Source organism: Thalia democratica, chromosome 6 (assembly GCF_965202585.1).
Source record: "Thalia democratica chromosome 6, ktThaDemo2.hap1.1, whole genome shotgun sequence".
In the NCBI taxonomy this organism is placed as follows: Eukaryota; Metazoa; Chordata; class Thaliacea; order Salpida; family Salpidae; genus Thalia; species Thalia democratica.
In genome coordinates, this window is record NC_139170.1 from 21,781,741 (window position 1) to 21,802,020 (window position 20,280).

Sequence of the window (20,280 nt, forward strand, 5' to 3'; positions counted from 1 at the left end):
TCTGTTTTAAATGTGCTCTAGCCTGATAAAAAAAAGTCAGGTCATTAAAAGGTTTTTCAAGTTATGTGACCTTAGTGTTATCTAAAATTGCCCTAAAATCACCCCTTGGGTAAAAATATGATAATAATTATTTAAGAATAAAATTCATTAATTTTTGTTTTTAAAAATTGGTGTTAAATTTCAACTGAAACTATACCATATAAAACAAAATAGATAGAATCAATATGACTATTCAAAATATAAATTTAAGCGTTTGTAAACTAAAGATCCTAGCAAAACAAGTTCACTGGATTAAAATTAATAACAAACTATACAGTATTCTTTTTTTATTACACTAGAACATGTTTCTGTGTGCTAACGGATTAACACATTTCAACAGAGCTCTGTAAAAAAAATAAATACTTTTAGGAAAGAATAGAAGCTAAAGTAGGTATATACATGTGTTCATTAAAAATAATTGTTATAAATTTTTATAGGTTAATGGTTAATGTTAGATAAAATACTTAATGTTAAATCCGACTGTTATAAAACTATATAATGTTTGTAACTAAGTATAAATTAAATATATTATGATGAAACTACAAAATAAAATTACAAATTATAATATAAACTACTTACATGAAATGAAAGAACTACTAATTGTTTAATTTATTAATTCAATAATTAATGTTTGTTGTTCTACTTTTTATTTGCAATAGATTACATATTACCTTTTTAAATTAAAGCGCTCTACTACTTTTTCCAAGCATAAAAATAAATTATCTAACTTTGTAGTATAAGTTAACTAGTTTGTGTGAACGGATATATATATAACAGCTTTATATTGTGATGTTAATATTATATACTTTTTGAATGGTTAGTAACCAGTTAATATTTAGAATTAGTACTTTGTTTGTTGCTTCATGATTTTAGTATCTGGCTTATTTTTTTTAGTTTTGGAAGTGGTATTGGAGTTGCCTTCAACATCATTTTATCATTAGTTATTAAATATGTTTTAAACATAGTTGTTATATTTTTAAAAATTAGGTCATAGTTGAATTAATTGTTTTTCTTTAATTTTAATTGATTATTATTTAAGTATAGATACTACAAATTGTTAGTGTTTAAGTAAAAATTTTGCTGTATTAAAAAAATAAACAAGCTTGTTTATATCTTTATAAACTCAAATTATTTCACTTGTTTCAAACTAATCGTTTACAACTAAGTTAAAAAACAATAGTTTTTAATTTCAGCGTTAAAGTTTTTCATTATAAAACATTGCTCTACTACAAATTTTAATTATAAGAACTTCATGAGCCGGCATGAAAAAGATAATAAGCAAGCTAAAGAGTCAAATGAGATTTTAGATGAACCAACATCAATAAAAAATAACAATAATGATTCAATAAAGCAATCATTTTCACAAGAGCTAATAAATGAGTGTCAAGCTTTTGTTGCCTCTTTAAGTGATGCAGTTAAATTTAGCTATGCTGGTTTTTGTGCTACAACTTTGCATATGCTCTATGGGGATCAAAGTTTTTTGTAAGTTTGTTAATATCAATTTTCTAACTAAATACTCTTTGATTTAGTTATTTACAAAAGAAAGTCAAAGTGAAATTATTTACCTTGCAGTTAATGGGAAATATTTTGTTTACTGAAAAATTTCTTGAATTTCTTCTCCTAAATACTTTAAAGTATGTTATATAATATGGTTTTTATTAAAAACTATTCAGAGTAATACTTAATCTAATTTAATGGTTTAGCATAAATATAAGTTTAGTACAACACTTCTTAAGCACGTAAAACTTAACAAACACAAGTAAATATATTTTTTATAATTAAGTTAATTTTCTTATTCATTTTCTAAGTTTTAAACAGCAACTTGTTTACTTTTTACTAAAATAAAAAAACATATTTTTTAAACAGAGAATTTAGACACAACTTTCTTACTTCCCTTGTAGCACACCTCTCTTTGACAAGTAATGTTATGAACACTATGCATGCCATTTCAGATGGCAAAGCTTTGGCAGATTGTTCCCAGCAATTTATGGAAGATTTACTCAATGATAAACTTATAAAAGTTATTAAATTTATACGTTAGATTAACAGATTATTATTAATAAAACCACTGTGTAGATTAAGTCTTATCAGAATTATTTTTGTAGTTTTTATTTTAAAATTTAATTGTTTATAACAGGAGTCAGCCTCTAAATAACTTCTAAATTAACTATCTTAAATCGCTTAAATTACTTAAAATAAAATTTAGGGTTAAGCCTGGAGGTCACAATTTGCTATCACCTAGTTAGAAATATAATAAGGGTTCCTATTATTAAACCCTATGGCTTAAAAATTTCATCTGGTTATAAGCCCAAATTGGCGCCCATCAATAAAGGTTTAAGAAATTTCAGTTTATATTGTGGAATGTCAGACTAAAATTAAAATTTAGCGTACAAACCCTATTTTTAAAAATTATAAAACAAACTTTAATAAGTCTACTTCAACTAAATAGATACTATGTTAAAAGCAAATTTTTCAAAATCTCGAACAAAAATTCAAAAACAGAGAATTTTTTTTTTTGGTTTAACAGTATTTTTTCATATGTTTTTATGATAACGAGTTACACAATATACCCTGCATTTTGTAGGGTTGTATTAGATCTACTAGATTTTTATTTTTCTTCTAATATCTATACCAAATTAGTTAGAAAGAAAATTGAACATGTATTTTTTGTAAAAGCAAAGTGTCAATAATTAAAATAAAAACTCTAGATCTATTAAAAAAAATCCTTTAATAAGTAAGAAACTCTAAGTCAAAGATCAAACACTAACAAATCTACAGTACTACAGGGTTGCCAAACACCCAGGCTGAATTCAGTATACCAAAATGTTATTATTATTATTGTTTTAGTTGTTAGGTAGAATTATATAGTAGTTAATATATATATATATATATATATAAAATAAGGTTAATGTTTAAACATAAACACTTTCAACTGAGCCCACTTGAAGGGCTTTTAAATAATTTATTCAAATGGCGATTTTAAAAATTCTGGAACATATGTTTCACAAAGCTTTAATTTTTCATAAAGCTCTGATCATCAGCCAGTTAAATTCAAAATTTTGAATTTAACTGGCTGATGATCAGAGCTTTATGAAAAATTAAAGCTTTGTGAAACATATGTTCCAGAATTTTTAAAATTGCCATTTGAATAAATTATATATATATATATATATATATATATATATATATATTAGACAATTCAGAGTATAAATTAGCATTGAACGTTTTGAAGGTTTAAAATATCCTAGTCCTAATTTGTGATTCTGGTAGATAACTAATAATAAACATAAAATCAGGTAAGTATTTAAGTAAAAAAACTACAAATTTGTTTTAAACTTGAAATTTAAATAGTTGTAAAACAAGTTTCTCAATTATTTAACAGGAAAATAAAAGACTAATAGTGGAAGACTTAGTATCTTGGGCTGTAGTGTCATCAAAAGGTATTTATGATGCAAGGTCTAGAATAGTCATTAGACATATTGCTTGGCAGCTTCCAATACAAATTGAAATAGTTGAAGATATAGAAAAAACACTTTTAGAAATGTTGTCTGAACGAACTGAAGAAGAAAAAAGGTATACAAGTACTGTTAAATTTGTATTAGCTAGAATAAGTTAAATGCTCAGTTTTTTTCATTAAAACTTTACTCTGAATTCTAACTAAATCTTTGAACTAACTTAAATTAAAAACCATTAATACAGTGCTTTCTTGCTAATCCGGCCAAGTTGGGCAAAATTTTTTTGAAAATACGGCCGGATTTGCCTTTGGCCGGATAAGAACAAAATATCGCTTTTTTACAAATTATCTACCTTAGTTATATTATGAATGTATATAACAAAACGTACTATAAAATTTAAAAGAATTAAAACAGACAAAACTAAACAAAACAAAATTTTATAAGTTCAAAATTAATGAAAAAAAACTACACTGTTAACACTTTAACTAAATTAAGACTTTTTTTTGAAAAAAGAAAGAATGGAAGATTGTTTTACAGTGCTTTCTCGTTTCTTAGCAGAAAACTCACGAAATTGGATGAGTTTTGACACATCTTCAGGTGTGGCTTCTGGTTGGCAACGATAGTAAGCTAAGTAATCGTCCATTTTCTGCATGGCTTCAGCATGAGAAAATGGACACTTAGAAGGCTGGGAAACACCAATTTTATCTTCAACAACTTCAACAGCCTCTTTTTCGTTATCCCCAGTAACCAGTTCAACAATTCCTTGCTCCTCCATATGCTCATATCTAGGACCATCGCAACTCATCCATCTTTGAATATCATCTTCTGTAAATGTGATATTTAATCTCGCAAATTGCTGTACAAACTCGTTGTCTTGAGTTTTTTCTGAAGGGTCTATGTTTTGCATGAAAGAGCTTTGTTGTAATGGCATTAATTTCTTCCATGAGTTTCTAATGGAAGAAGGTTTACCATACCCCAAGCAGATGAAACGGTGTCAACAAATTTTGTCATGTCCATTCTTTTAAAAAAATCTTCAATTGTGAAAGTTGGTTGCGATATAAGATCTCTAAGAATCGACTTTCTATAAACCCTTTTTATGGACTCGAGTACACCTTAATCCATTGGTCGTAAGAGTGAAGTAACGTTTGGAGGCAGAAACTTTGCAGTGATTTTTCCATCAGCTGATACAAGTTCGTCCTCACTAGGATGAGCAGAACAATTGTCAAGGAACAAAATTGCCTTCTTTTCTTGCCCAAGTTCACTTAGTCTTTGTTTTGTTTTGGGAACAAAAAAGTTAAAAAACCAATCGCGAAAAATGTCACAATCGACCCAAGCATTTTTTTGACTACGTTAGACAACTGGCAGCGCTTCCTTGTTGAGGTTACGGAAACAACGCGGGTTTTTAGCCTTTCCAATTAACAATAAAGGTAGCTTTATTGTGCCACTTGCATTAGCACATGCGTTTATTGTTACCCTGTCCTTTGCTTTCTTCGTTCCATCTGGCCGGTCGTTAACTGAAGCTAATATATGACCAGGCAACATTCTGAAGTATAACCCAGTTTCATCGCAGTTAAAAATTTGGTGTTCAGAATAGCCATCAGTTATGACAGAAAACTCATTTATGAATTTATTAGCAGCTGAACTATCTGCACTTAATTTTTCGCCACATATTTTAAGATTACGCAAACCAATTCTCCTGCAAAACCTCCATTGAAACCCCGTACTTGCTGAAAAGGGCCTTGAGTGTTCACCGTAAATTAAACGATGGAACTCGAAGGCTTTTTCTAATAGTATTGGACCAGTTATAGGACAACCCTTTTCACGTTCCTGACGAAACCAAATGTAAAGGGCGCTGTCTAGCTTGTCAAAGACGCCTCCCTCTACTTTTTTTGCCGTTTTAGCAGCTCCAATTAGTCCCAGCTCCTCCTTTTCGGCTTTAAAGTTTTTGAACTTTTCTTCGCCTCTCAAAATGTCATTTAAAGTTGACTTACCAATGTTAAACTGGCTCATTATAACAGCTTTAGGCACATTTTTGTTTGCCATTTCGTAAACTTTTAACTTGTTTTCAATTGTTAGTTAAACGCGTTTTTATTTCTTTGCTGTCTTATCCATTTTTTAACCATATATGTTGATTGTAGTATATTAAAGTGTAACTTGCTTAGCAAAGACAGAAAAATTGCAAATGAATAATAAACAAGTTTTTTACAACTGAGCGGGAAAAGTATGAAAAAAAAACTTAAGATTATACAAATGATACTTTATTATGACGTAACAATATATTGCTTGCATAAAACGTAAATTGAATACTTTTTCGAAGTAAAATGAAATTAAACGCTAAAAACGCTAAAGTAAATAAGTCGACTTTTCGACTAAAACCAGCCGGATTAGCGAGGAACCGGATTAGCAAGGACCGGATTAGCGAGGAAGCACTGTACATTATTAGAAAAAATTTAAGTACAATTAGGCGTACACAAGTTTAATGGATTATAAATAAATAATTCATATATTATTAGTTCATAACTATATTTATTAACTAAAACTTTACTTAAACTAAATTCATCTCCAGCTAGTAGCAATTAAAAAAAGGTTTAAATCATTGAAGTGTGTGTTTCAAGTTTTTTTTCTTTAAGCTATTGTTTTCAGCTGTTAAAAATCATTACTTTTTTATTTACTATGTTTTACTCTGAAAATTTTTGCTTGATAACTTTTTGATATACTAAAGTCGAAATCATTTGAATTCTTCTGTTTAAAGTAATTTTAGAATCTTAAAAGTTCTGTAGAGCAAAGTTGCAGTTTTTTATATATTTTAATATTAGCAAAACGGGAGTATTAAAAAATATTTTTTTTTTCAGTTTGACAGAACATTAGATAAACATATTAAAAATTTCAAATTAAGTTTTTTCTAAAGTATTACTTTTTCTTAAAAATTCCTTTTAAATACAACTAAAACTTGTAGTCAGAGAAATTGTATGTAAAAGTATAAATGAAATTTAGATAATCTTTACAGTATGCTAGATATGGGTAGGTGTCAGAAATGCACAAATGGCACTTTTGCACAAACCAACACTTTTGGTTTCAATAAAAATAGTCTAATTTTAAAATAAATTAACAAACTGTTTATCAATTTATTGGTAAACAGCGTTTTAAAAAAAGTTGAATTTGTATAAGTTCTTAATTAGACCATTTAAAGCTCGTTCAAAAGTGTTGCTTTAAGCAAAAGTGACACTTGTGAAAAAAATGCAAACTGTTCCTGCTGGATATTAAAACGAGAAAAATACAAAACAGTTTATAAGGATAAGTAGTAAGCAATAAAACATTCTTAGAGCAAACAAATCCAGCAAGCTAAGATTTATTTACTTTGTAGATGCTCTCATTCATAAAATGATGAACGTGTTTCTATTAAACATAAATACTTTTTGATAACCATTTGATATACTACTTTTTCTTTATACACTTAAAAAAGTTAGACTACATGCTAGACTATTTTAATTGGCACAGCAAAAAAAAAAAACGAACATTTATTAAATTAAATGTCTAAAAAGTTTACTGTGAACAAAATGTTTTATAGTTTATGTTAAAAGCTAAATAGATCAATAATGAGTTTTTAGAATTTTATTTAAAATACATTTGTATTATACACACTTTTCTGATGATAGAAGTATTTGAAACTTATGTGAAGTAAAAATTTGAACGTGTTTTAGAACAGCTGAAGAAAGTAGAAAAAAACAGGAAAAGAAACAGAAATTAAAACGTTATGCATTAATTGGACTTGCCACAGCTGGTGGTGGTGCAATTATTGGTCTTACTGGTGGTCTTGCGGCTCCATTAGTTGCTGCTGGAGCAGGTTTGTTTTCTTTTATTTTTTTATCATGCATTAAATGTTTCATACTAAGTTCAGTTTTATTTCTAATTTGGTAGTTCTACATAACGTTTTGTACACTTGGAAATTAGACTTTTTAAAGTTTTGATTACTTGTGTTTTTAAACAACTTATTAGCTAATTTTATCAATTTTTTTATTAAAAAAATTTTTACTTATACAATTATATGTATTAAGTCCCTTTATTTTTTTAAAGATCTAAACTCATGGAATCTTTTTTTTTAGAACGTTATGTTGCTATGTGTTAAACTAATACTATAGTTCAACGGAGTTCTAAAAAAATAAGCATTTACAAGTATTAAAGATAAAATAAAGAAAAATGAGTGTGTTTTCTAAATATAAAATGTAAGTATAAGTAAACAAATTAGAAGCTAATAGTATTTACAACATTATATCTAATAAATTACTTTACAAACGTCAATTTATAAGCTTTAATTATAGTATGTACTATAAATTAATGTGTGGTAGTTATGTATATAAACTTAAAATAATCATTTACAGTATTTAAAACAACTTAAGTAAGAAATAGTTTAAAGTAGTGAATAACAACAAGAGTAAAACTAAAATAAGTAAGCTTCAAGAAGCTTTCTAATTACTTATATTTAAAACTAGTTTGATAGTGATAAGTTTTTTATCTTAGTATTGTGTTTAAAATAATGTTAGACTTATTTATACATATGTAAAGAGCTATGAACAATCCTAGAATGTCACTTAAATAAAGCAGCAGTTAAAATATAACAAATATGTAAACATTTTACAACTAGTCTCAAAGCATTTTTTTGTCGTTTCTTCAATACAAACCCCCCAAATATCTAATGTAAGATTAAATTTATTAGGAAATGTACGTCAGACCTTTTTTCTTTAATACAAACCCCAGGATATATAGTGATCGATTTTCTTATGAAATGCACTAATGCCTCTTTACTAGTCATGCCCCCTTTTGCCCCTTTGCAGCTTATCACCCATTGGCTTGCTAAGATGGCCCCAAACTGGGCCATATGAAAAATTTTGTAAACCCTGATCAAAACAGTCTATACACGTATAACCTGAGCTTATTTAAATTAATCTTAGATCTTTTGAATAAAATCGGTTTGAACTTGATCTTATTACACTTTTGAAACTGGACAATAGTGACACAAAAGAATGACATTTTCTTGCTTCTAATTGCTTTTCTACCGACCAATGAGTTTGTGAAACAAGCTACATTGTGATTTTTTAAGGTTTAATAGTAGAGAAACTTAATTATAATCGTAAAAAGTTGAATTGAATAAACTATTTTTAAGTAAAATTTATAAGCAATTTTTTTACATATTAAAACGACTGCAACAAAACAATCAAAACTAATCTAAAAACCTACTTTTATATTATAATACTTTATTATGATAATTATACCTACTTGCTTATATTCTATTTCCACTATTAGTTATACTTTCTACATTTAGTGTATTTTGAATGAGATGCCTACCCGCTTATGTTAAGTTAATTTACAGTATTGTTTGCATGAAATTTAGTTTCAATCTTTAAATGACTCGTGCGAGCAATTTTGTAATTAAGATTTTTAACTTTAGTTTTAAAGTTTTTGAGTTTTACTAGTGTATTACAATGTTAGTTTTATTGATAGTTATAGAAAAAAATATAAGAACTATTATTTATACTCAGCTAAGTTTATTGTATAAAAATGATATATTTTTTTATAAAATAGTCTTCGAATTTATAATTGAAAATAATCAATTTAATTATTATTGCTTGTATTCTGCTAAAGTAATCTAGGTTTTTATATTTTTGTCTATTTTTTGCATTAAACAATAAACAAAAAAAAACTATTTACAAAAATATGCAGTTAAAGTTACGAGTTTTTGTAGTATATATGTATTTTTGTTAACTATTTAGACACTGTTCAAAAAAAAAAAAAAAAAACTTATTATATTTACTGCAACCAATGTAAAATTGCAATTATAAAAACAGGAGCCATACTAGGTGGTGCGAGTGCTGCAGCGTTAGGTTCTGTAGCTGGTGTAGCTATTATTACGTCATTATTTGGAGCTGCTGGGGCAGGTTTGACGGGTTACAAAATGAAGAGGAGAGTTGGAGGTATTGAGGAATTTAAATTTCGACAAATTTCCTCTTCAAATCAGCTTGCTATCACGATTGCAGTTTCTGGCTGGCTCAGTGATAACAACAAAAGTTAGTTTTAGTCGATTTCGATTTTGGTTTAAACACAAAACTATTTCATAAAATTTCACTGATATAATATTAATAAAATAGTTTTGAAAAACTATCAGACAAATGTTTTACTACACTTATATGAACGAACATAAATAAGAAATTTTATTTATAAATAATGAAAATTAGTATTGCAAAGTAATTTTGGTATTATTAAATTGTAAGGTTTAACAACATTCGGATGTTATATCCTAAAGGTAAAGAAAAGTAAGATCCAGCGAAAATAAAGACAGTTTTGTACGTACACTTGAACTAAATGAATAAGAGTCTGTTAAACGTTGTAGTTCATAAAGTTTAATCTACTAAAAAAGTTTTGAAATAAAATTATTCAGTTAAATTCATAATGAATAAAAAATCATGCGAAACATTTTATACCTCTAAGTTTCAATCAGTGTATACAAAAATGTTTGCAGATGACTTTGCTTATGCCTGGAGAAATATGCAACAATCAAATGAGCAATATGTTCTTGAATGGGAAAGTGACCATCTGAAAAGGTTAGGGAAAGCCCTAGATTACATTTTTGAAGGAATTTTAAGTATGGCAGCTACTGAGGCATTAAAGTTCACGGTTCTTTCAGGTAAGTATTTTTTTCTGCCCAAAATTTGTAAGTTAAGAACTAGTTTTTTTATTAAAAAAATTACACTAATTAAATTAAGCTTAAAAGTATTTGCTAATGAGATAGCTTGGTTAAGTTGATTGAAGTTATGTTGCTAAAAAACTAGGGTAAGGAAAAAATCAAGGCCAAAGAAAGATTCAATATTATTTTTACAAAAATTGTTTCAAAGCTAAAATTATCAACTACAAAATACTACTATGCTCTAATTCTAATACCTCAAAAACATTTTTGGATTATTGAGCGGTAAAAATAAACTGATAAGTATATCTATAAAATAAAACCAACTTATTTTTGATGTTTTTATAAGAAATATTAGTCTTTATTAAAATACAACTATAATTATTAATTTTGTTCGTCTTATTATTTTTATGTAAAAACATGATTTAATCTTAATTCGTTACAACAACTAATTACATAATACAACTTATAGGTTTGATTACAGCAATCGCTTGGCCTGCATCGCTTATTTCAGCTGCTTCTGTTATTGATAACCCGTGGAGTGTTTGTTTGCAAAGATCCACACAGGTAATATTTTATACCAATTAGGATTTGTGGTTGGTTAGATATATAACGCGGGCCTGGCGATTACTGACTACAAAGCGCTAATATATAGAAATCCTAAGGTTAATTCTTAAGCTAATGTATTGACTGACTTAGCTAATTAATAAAGTAGGTTTATAAAAGTTAATTAAAATTGAACTACTGTTTAATGAAAGTAAGTTTATAAGATCGTAAATAACTTATATTACTGATATGACTGAAATCGAGTCGGTAAATTAAATGTATTAATTAAAGTGCGAAGAAAGTATAAATACTAAAACATAAATGTAACAAATGAAATAACTATACTAGCAAAATAATTCGACATAAATCGCTTCGGCTGTTAAGTTTTGTTAAGTTTTGTTACTTTTTTTCCTGTTTTTAAAATTTGCAGTGAAAATATACTATATACTGCTTTTATTAGGTAGTAAACTGATTAGAAAAGATAATTGGATCAAGTAAAAAAAAATGACCCGAGGTCATTATTTTTACTTGTTAAAAGCTGGGGTCAATTTTTTTACTTGATCCAGATAACATAGATGAGATCACAACAAAAAATAATATTTTTTTTGTTTATTTTTCAACGGAAAAAATAACTTAAATATTTACTTAATTTGATGTTAACAGAAAAGAAGAAGATTATATTTGTTTAAACCTATAGAAACCTATAGAAAGTTTGTAATAATTTTATAATATTAAAAATTTTTAATACTATATCATAAACGGGACACGTTCAAAATTCACCCGCGATCAAAATCCACCCGCGTTCAAAATCCACCCGCGTTCAAAATCCACCCGATCAAAATCCACCCAGCCAGATTCGAGAACCGCTCACCGATTGAGGGTAAGGGTTAGGGGTAACAGTGATAGTGAAAAATAAATACTAAATAAAAAAAATGGAAAAAATAAAAAAATAGATTAATAAATAACAAAAACGTAAAAAAAAACGGGTGGATTTTGATCGGTTTGATTTTGAACGCGGTTGGATTTTGATAGTACACCATCATAAACATATTACATTTGATTTTCTTTTTTCTTCGTTCCCTAATTCAAATATATTTAAATAGTATTTTATTAACCTGCTTAACAAATTTAAAAAAAACCATCGTTTAGACTCTAAACTTTAGAGCTACATTTGAGTAAATTTTTTATGTATAACTTGTAATATAATACTAACATTTAAGGTTGGGAGGCAGTTAGCAGAAGTTTTAATTGCACGGGAGCATGGTCAAAGACCTGTTACTTTGATAGGATACAGTCTTGGAGCTAAAGTTATTTTTCACTGTTTAGAACATCTGTATAAAAAAAAAGGTAAAAAAAAAACTCAAAAAATGAACTCAATTATATTGTTTAAGTATTGATATACTTATTATTTCGTTGAATATTTTTTTCCTGTATTTCTTTGATTTAAATCTTTAAAAATCTGATTTAAGAAAGTAGTTATGGAAACTTAAATTACTTTAAACTTTCAAAAAGCTATAAAGTGTTATTAAAAATTATTGTTTTAGTAAAAACAAGACAAAAATATTTCAAAAAAATAGAAAGTTAACTTTTAAAAAAGGTTCGTATCTTGTAACACAAGTCTAAAACATCTAAATTAATGATTATATAAACGATGTACAATTTTTAAAGCAAAGAGTTTAAAAAAAAACTGTTAGTTGACTAAATGTATTTATATGTTATTTTTTGTCATTTTCATATATCTTTTTTAATAATTGTTTCTTAAAAAGTTAATTCTAGATTTTATGGTCTTTGTTATTGTTTAATTTCAATAAGCTTCTTCTATATATAAATATTTAAATTTTATACCAGGCGGTCAGTATTGCTAACTATATAGAATAAAACCAGCTTCTTACTTTAAATAAAACTTAAATAAGCTATATCTAATGCAAAGAGTTAGGTGGTTGTTACATAATATAAATTAAACTATTTTTACTTGCTTAAATTTTTTTATAAGCCTTCTTTAATATATGTATAATAACTGATACTAAGATCAAATTAGACTTTAGTAATGCTTTTTTTTGTATTAAATTTCCTCAATTTTACTTTTAGTTATTAAGCTATATATATTTTTTCAAAACATGCTAACAAATAATTTTAAAGTCTTTTATTTGCTTTTCACTATATCAACTAATTGTCTAAAAATATTTTTACTAATATTTAGTTATAATAGTCAACACAATAATATAATTAACAAGTACGCTGATTACTAAATTGCCAAATAAAAAGGAATTTTAGAGCTAATTATAGCAAGAATATAATTTTTCAGAGTGAAATATGTTTAAAAACGGTTTTAAAAAACAATGTTAATTTTCATCTTTAATTTGTACTTAGACCTGTATGTTCGGTTATTAGTTTAAATTCACACCCAAAATCCTAAACTAACTTTGAAATAGTAAACATTCAATTTTTTTATCTATTCCTGTTAAACATTAGATTTTATTTTGATTTATTAAGATATATCTTAGTTAATAGTGGCATTAAAACATACTGAGATAATTTAAGTATCATAATTTAAGAATGAAATAATAAGTTGATTTTTATTAACATTTTACATGACTTACAGTCAGAAAAAGTTTAATTTTAGCTTATATTTAACGATTAATACGTTTTAAGGTAAATATCATAACCACTGTATAAAGTTTTTTGTGATTTGATAGCAATGTTTTTTATTCGAGCAAAAAAAAATCTATTTAAATGTTAATTACCTTTTAAAACATAAACAAGTATTTACGTTTGTTTCAGTTTCAAAGTTTTACAATCTTTAGAAACGTAGTTTGTTCTGTTTTGTTTCTAAAGTATCAAACACTATATCATAGTAATAAAATTGAATTTATATTTATTCGAATTAAAAAAATATTTTGTTGAAGTTTTAAAAAATAAATTGTGAGTCCGGTACATAACTATTTATTATTTACAGCAATTCAATTTATTTTTTAAAACTTCAACAAAATTTGAAAAAAAAGTCCGGATCCGGGTCCGGCCGGACCCGAAATTGTGAGTCCGGTACATAACTATTTATTATTTACAGCAATTCAATTTCGGGTCCGGCCGGACCCGGATCCGGACTTTTTTTTCAAATTAGGATCCGGCCGGACCCGGATCCGGACTTTTTTTTCAAATTAGAATCCGGCCGGAACCGGATCCGGACTTTTTTTTTTCAAATTAGAATCCGGCCGGATCCGGATTTTTTTTTCATATCAAGACCCGGCCGGATCCGGATATCAGACAAAAATGGCAATATCCGGCCGGATCCTGACCCGGATAGTGAGTCCGGTACATGTTTAGTTTTCACATAAAAAGTAGAGCTTACACTTGTAGTTTCAAAATTTCATTTCTATAAAAGCTAAAAAAAACTATGAATAAATTGAATTTAGTATAAGGAAAATTGATAGAAATATAAAGAACATCACAGAAACAATATCTGGTAGCTAAGATTAAAATCTATTAAATAAGATCAACTTGTAAAAATCAAGGAGGACCCCCCCTATAGCCTTACCAATCTAAAATCAATTAAAATCAAGTTCTCGAACAAAATTAACTAGAAAATCACAAAATACTGAAAGCTGGATCAGCTTAAACTCATTCAAAATCTAAAAGAAAACTAGCCTGAGTTTTTCGAAAAATCTTAAAACTAGCCTAACAATTTGGTAGTAAAGTTTTTAATTTTACAACATAGGTAAAGAGTTGCATTTTTAAAATGTTTATTTCATAGTTTAAATGTAAACAAATGTAAATTAGTCACGTGTCCAAAATGAGCCAATCGTAGGTTTTTAATTTTAACTGACGAAAATGACTCTTTTTAATTTACAAAGGGTTTGTTTTAGAAAAAAAATACTGTTCTGTATGCTCTTTTTTACTAATTAGATCCGAATCGGCCGGATCTCTGTTAGGATCCGGCCGGAACCGGATCCGGACTTTTTTTTTTCAAATTAGAATCCGGCCGGAACCGGATCCGGACTTTTTTTTTTCATATCAAGATCCGGCTGGACCTGGATAGTGAGTCCGGTACATCACTAATAATAAACAAGTTTTTGAAATTCTAATAGCAATCTTGATGTTTAAACCTTCGTTATTGTCAAAATGATAACCATTTTTTCTTTGGCAGGTCATAGTGGAATAGTGGAAGATGTGTTTTTAATCGGTGCACCTGTTTCAGGGGATGCAAATGATTGGTGTAAATTCTCTAGCGTGGTTGCTGGTCAAATTACTAACGCTTACTGCAAGTGTGTTTTTATTATTATTATATTGTTTATTATGCAATATTGGACTTAGGCATCAAAACCTAAAATATAGAAATTAAAAAAAAAATTCACTACTTCAGATAAAAAAATAAACTTAAACAAAAAATTAAACAAAGTTAGATTTGTAAAAAACTAATTAATAGGGATAAAATTTATTCGTTTAATATAAAAGGCTTAGTACATACTTAAAAAATAAACAGTAAAGGCACATTTATAAGAAATTAAACCTATATAGAAGATTTTCCAGAAGCATTGTTTATAAGACATAACATATTTATACAAAATTATATAAAATTAAGTAATTAGTCTGTTGGGGGAGACGAAGAGAAAAAAAAAGTTAATACTTTAAATAAAAAATCAAAACAATTTGTAATTAATTTATCTGAGACAAAATATTATAACTTCTTTTATTTTGTCTTGAATAGAAAGTTAGATTTGTTAGTTTGTTAAAATGTTTTAATTCTCCAATTTTAAAGTCTTTTATAAAAACTTTTTTAGTTTTAAACTCATAGCAGTTAATTGTAATTGTATTTACTTATTTAAAATGCTCTCAATAATTATGATTTCTAATAACGGAAAGTGATTTAAAATGTATTTTCTATATATATATATATATATATATATATAAACATGCAATTGAAATGACATTACATCAGTAATATTTTTCTGCCTAACTGACTTGACACATTTTATATTCTAAATCAAAAAACTAAAATGAAAACAGCAGAAGAATTTGCTTTTTATATAAGAAAAAAAAAGTACAATTTAATAGACAAATTTTGCATATTTAGTGTAATAATGACGTCATAATACAACAAAAGCAGTTGAAATTTATCTAATTTATGCATTTATTAATAAGCTTTCATTCAAGATATAAATTTTAAGTCTAGGACATGTATAAATAATTTTTTACTCTTTAAGTCGAAAAGTCAAAAAGTATGTGATTTTTGGGATTGAAATCAGTTTTTTGGGCAGCAACTTTTTTATTTTACAAAATTATAATTTTTTTTTAGATTCTTGTTAACTAAGCAAAAACACATCCGAATAATATGTACTTATTTGAATTTTAGAATATGACCAAAAAAATGTGCTGTACTCCCTGTCCCTACATGTTACAGACAAATTTTGCATATTTAGGGTGATTATGACGTCATAATACTTCAAAAGCATTTGAAATGTTTTTAGATGTATGCCTTTATTTATAAGCTTTAATTTAAGATATAAATTATAAGTCTAGGATATGTATAAGTGATTTTATTACTGTTTAAGTCAAAAATTCGAAAAATTTTTGGGGGTGAAATTAGTTTTTTGGGCGGCAAATTTATTTTTGAAATTTTTTTAAATTTTTATTTTTCAGATTCTTTTTAATGAAGCAAAAACACATCCGAATCAAATGTACTCATAAGTCAAGCAAACATCACCCTAGTACTCCCTACCCCTACTGTAATGTAAGAATAGAAGCTAAAGTAATACTGTTGTTCATTTAAATAGAAATAATTTCTACAGATTAATGGTTAATAACAGGTAAAATACTTAATTTTAAATCCGACTGTTATAAAACTAAATAATATTTGTAATTATTAGTTATTTCTTTCATTCATGTAAGTGGTTTATATTGTTATTTGTTACCTTATTGTGTATTTTAATTTACTTTACTTAATTTAGACTTAATAGTTACAAATATTATATAGTTTTATAACAGTTGGATTTAACTTTAAGTATTTTACCTATTATTAACCATTAATCTGTAGAAGTTTTTTTTATTTAAATGAACACATGTATACACCTACTTTAGATTCTGTTCTTACCTTACAGCATTTATTTTTTTACAGAACCCAGTTGAAGTGTGTTAATCCTTTAACACACCGAAACATATGTCGGTATAATAAAAGAAGTACTGTATAATTTGTTTTTTTTATTAGTTCTACACATATAAGTTTAAAAATCACACACTTGCTTTAAAGGCTTTAATTTAAGCCTGAAAATGTTTTTTCTGGGAAAAAGGGTGATTTAAATTTGGCTTAGTCACTATAACTAATTTCCCTTTGCCTTAAAAGAGTGTAAGCCCTGTTCATTTTATACTTGAAAAGCAATTTAAGCATTATCATTATACACTTAAACTTTATTTTCTAGAACAACGCTGTATTAACGACGCCTTGCTTTGTAATAAATTTATAAAAAACAAATTTTACTAAGATTAAGAATATGTAATAACACAGTATTACTGGCCTTTTTTTGTGTTTACATTCTTTCTATGGGTTAAAATAGCACAATTAAAAAAAAAATATATATGCCATGGTTACTACACAGGAAAAACGAGCTTTCACAAAATAAAACAGTAAAAAAAAGATGATAAAATATAAAAAGTAAACTACTTATTTCTATGTTAAAAACTAATAAAATTTTTAAGAGTGTTTTTGTTTTTCTGTATAATTATGTAAAAATAGTTTTTGTTTATTTTAACTGTTTAATAGGTTTAGTATTTAATAAAAATCTTAGAATTTAGTGTTGCTATACAAGTAGACATTCTCAGACTTGTGTTAAATTTTGTAAAAATCAGGCTAGCTCAAACCAATTTGAAGTATTTTTTTGAAAAAATAAGGCTGTTTATTATTTTTACTTAAATGAATTTAACAAAATCAGCTTCAACTGATTAGTTATTAGGAGTTAAAATAAATCATGCTTTTGTCTTTATCTAGTTAATAAAACATTGATATTTTGTTATAGGGTTGCCACATAGTATTAGATGTATTAAGTTTTCAAAATATTAAATAGTTTATTAAGACTTGAGTATAATAGTCAAAGTATAATTAAGTTCAATGAATATGAAAAAAAAGCCTTTTGTGTATAACTAAAAGTAATTTAAATTAATAAAGTGAATAAGGTAAGACCTTAGATAAAACTAAAACAATGTTCTATTGAGTGTGACTAAAACTAAAACCTAAAGATTATTATTATGTGACTAAAACTAAAACTGCGGCCCGCGAAGAATTCGAAACTTGAATTTTTGCGAGCACCAATTGCCTGCCGACCCCTACTTTAACAGTTAATTAAAAAAAGATTCAACTAATATATAAAATAAAAATCTGTTAGATTTTACTTGAAATGTGTGCTAATTTTTTTTGATAATTTTATTTAATCCCTAATATTATTGCAGAAATGATTATATGCTGAGGTTTTTATATCGAACTAGTTCTATACAGTCAAAAATAGCAGGGCTTGGACCTATTGAATGGACAGATCGCAGAATGAACAATATGGACCTTTCCAGCATAGTAGACGGTCATCTCGACTATGTTAACAATATTGATCTTGTATTATCAACTCTTGGTATAAGGTTTAAAAATCTCAAGGGTGTTGTAAATAAGACTAGAAATACTTTTAGAAAGTTTTGCAAACATTGTTTTAGAGGTTTTTTAAAACACGTAAACTTAATTAATTTAAGTAAAATATTTGTTTCAATGATCAATAACCATTGCATTTGCGGAAAGAGCTGTTAGTTTACTTTGTAGAATTCTTAACATTTTTAACTTTGATGATTTTCTCAGTTAATAATTTTTAAGTTAAAGTTTTAAATTGAAAAAAGGATGTTAAAATCTTCAAAACTTTTAGCTGTATTTAAAATAATTAAAGCTAATAGTTGATACTATTAATTAGTTCTACACAGTTAATAATATTAATAATTCAAAGTATAGCTTACAAATTGTATACATTCATAATATCATTGGTTATTCTTTTTTTTCAGAACTAAGTGTAAATAAAGTCCATAACCTTTTGACTTATAAGGTTGACATGTTTTAGATTATCTTTTTATAATGCATAGATATAACTAATTGAGTATCAAATTTAGTATATATAATGCAGAACAAAGGAAACCATACGGAATGTTCCCGGTTGTGTTTTGCTACAAGACAAAACTAAAAGTCAAGAAAAAGAAAAAAACAAGACTTTGATTTATGAAAATAAAAACGGAGTTAACTGTATAGCTAGTGCACAGGCAAGTCATGATAATAAAAAAACTAATTTAGAGTGTTTAACTTTGTCAGATGACGTTGGCCAATCAGAAACAGTTGATAAAGTACTAAATGAAAAAACTTAACTTATTTACAAATTATGTTACTTTCTATTGTTTTTTGTTGCAATTTAAATATCTTTTATAATATCTGTTTATGTTTAAAAACTTATTTAAATACCTTCCTAAATACCTATTAAAAACATAATTTTAAGATAAATCACATTTTGTTTGAACTATTTTAATTTTTTTCTCATCTTTCGAAATCCTTAAAATATTCCATTTTTAACTTGTTATATTTGTGCTTTCGTTGTTTTGTGGCCTTAGTTAACTGTTTACCAAAGTAAAATTAAAGTCATATGTTTTTTTTTCTCATAAAAGCTCTCATGGGTAAATTGCACAATTTATTTTAAACCAAATAAATCTCAAGTTATTTATAATAAGTTTTTAGCATTTAAAAAAGTCCGATCAGCCATGCTTAATTACCTTATGGTAAGAACGTTTAATATTTTTATTTTTTGAAGTTTAACATATTTTTAGAATGTAAGTTACTGCAGTACTTAAGTTAAAACTTTTATTTTAATGTTTTTTAATTTATAGCAATTCTGTTGAATAATGATGTTTATTCATCATTATTATGCGTTAAACTAGGAAATGTGCCTTGCACATCTTTTTTTTGTGTTGTTTGGTGTACTAATTAAATTTTCACGTATACTTTACACTTTACAATAAAACTCTGTGATTTAAAAATCTTGTGTGTTCTTCATAAATAACATAACATATAAAACCGATTTCTAATTGTTTGATTAGAACAAGGGTCGGCAAACTGCGGCCCTTGAAGGGTAAATCTGTGGCCCGCAACCACGCTTTTTCTTTAAATGGAATGCGGCCCGCAAAAAAGAATCTGCAGCCCGCAAGCATGTAAATGTGGCCCGCTGAACGAAAGCATATTTAAGTTAATTTTTTTTGTGGATTTGTTGTAATTTGGTTTATTTAGTTTTACGTCCTTGTATATAATTTTGAAACCAAAAATAATGTTACCGCATAGGCTTAAAACTGTGAAAAAGACAGATTAGCTTTTTAGAATTTTTCTCTCTGTTTAGATAATAGCTTCCTTCTTACAATAACAACTGATGAACTAAAACAAGGTTTTATAAATACTTTAAAAAAATTAGTTATGTAATACATACTTATTAAATAGATAAACTAAGAGCAAATGTATTGAATTTTGCAAAAATGCAATAAACAGTAGTTAACTAGTATATCCTTTCT

General features: G+C 26.7%; 1 protein-coding gene across 1 annotated transcript; it reads left to right on the forward strand.

Moving 5' to 3' along the window:
- The first annotated feature begins 1,223 nt into the window (after window positions 1-1,223).
- Window positions 1,224-19,743, forward strand: LOC145837847 (transmembrane and coiled-coil domain-containing protein 4-like). The gene is made up of 11 exons (XM_082945306.1): window positions 1,224-1,521; window positions 1,906-2,059; window positions 3,422-3,612; window positions 7,196-7,338; window positions 9,338-9,556; window positions 10,009-10,173; window positions 10,643-10,737; window positions 11,937-12,063; window positions 14,861-14,978; window positions 18,154-18,333; window positions 18,861-19,743. The coding sequence occupies exons 1-11, from the start codon at window positions 1,292-1,294 to the stop codon at window positions 19,093-19,095; spliced, it is 1,857 nt and encodes a 618-aa protein (XP_082801432.1). The 5' UTR covers window positions 1,224-1,291; the 3' UTR covers window positions 19,096-19,743.
- Window positions 19,744-20,280: the final 537 nt, after the last annotated feature.

Coding starts and splice junctions, on each gene's coding strand:
- LOC145837847 (XM_082945306.1), top strand. CDS start 1,292: ATGAGCCGGCATGAAAAAGATAATAAGCAAGCTAAAGAGTCAAATGAG. Junction 3,613..7,195: donor CGAACTGAAGAAGAAAAAAG/GTATACAAGTAC, acceptor AACGTGTTTTAG/AACAGCTGAAGAAAGTAGAA. Junction 12,064..14,860: donor ACATCTGTATAAAAAAAAAG/GTAAAAAAAAAA, acceptor TTTCTTTGGCAG/GTCATAGTGGAATAGTGGAA.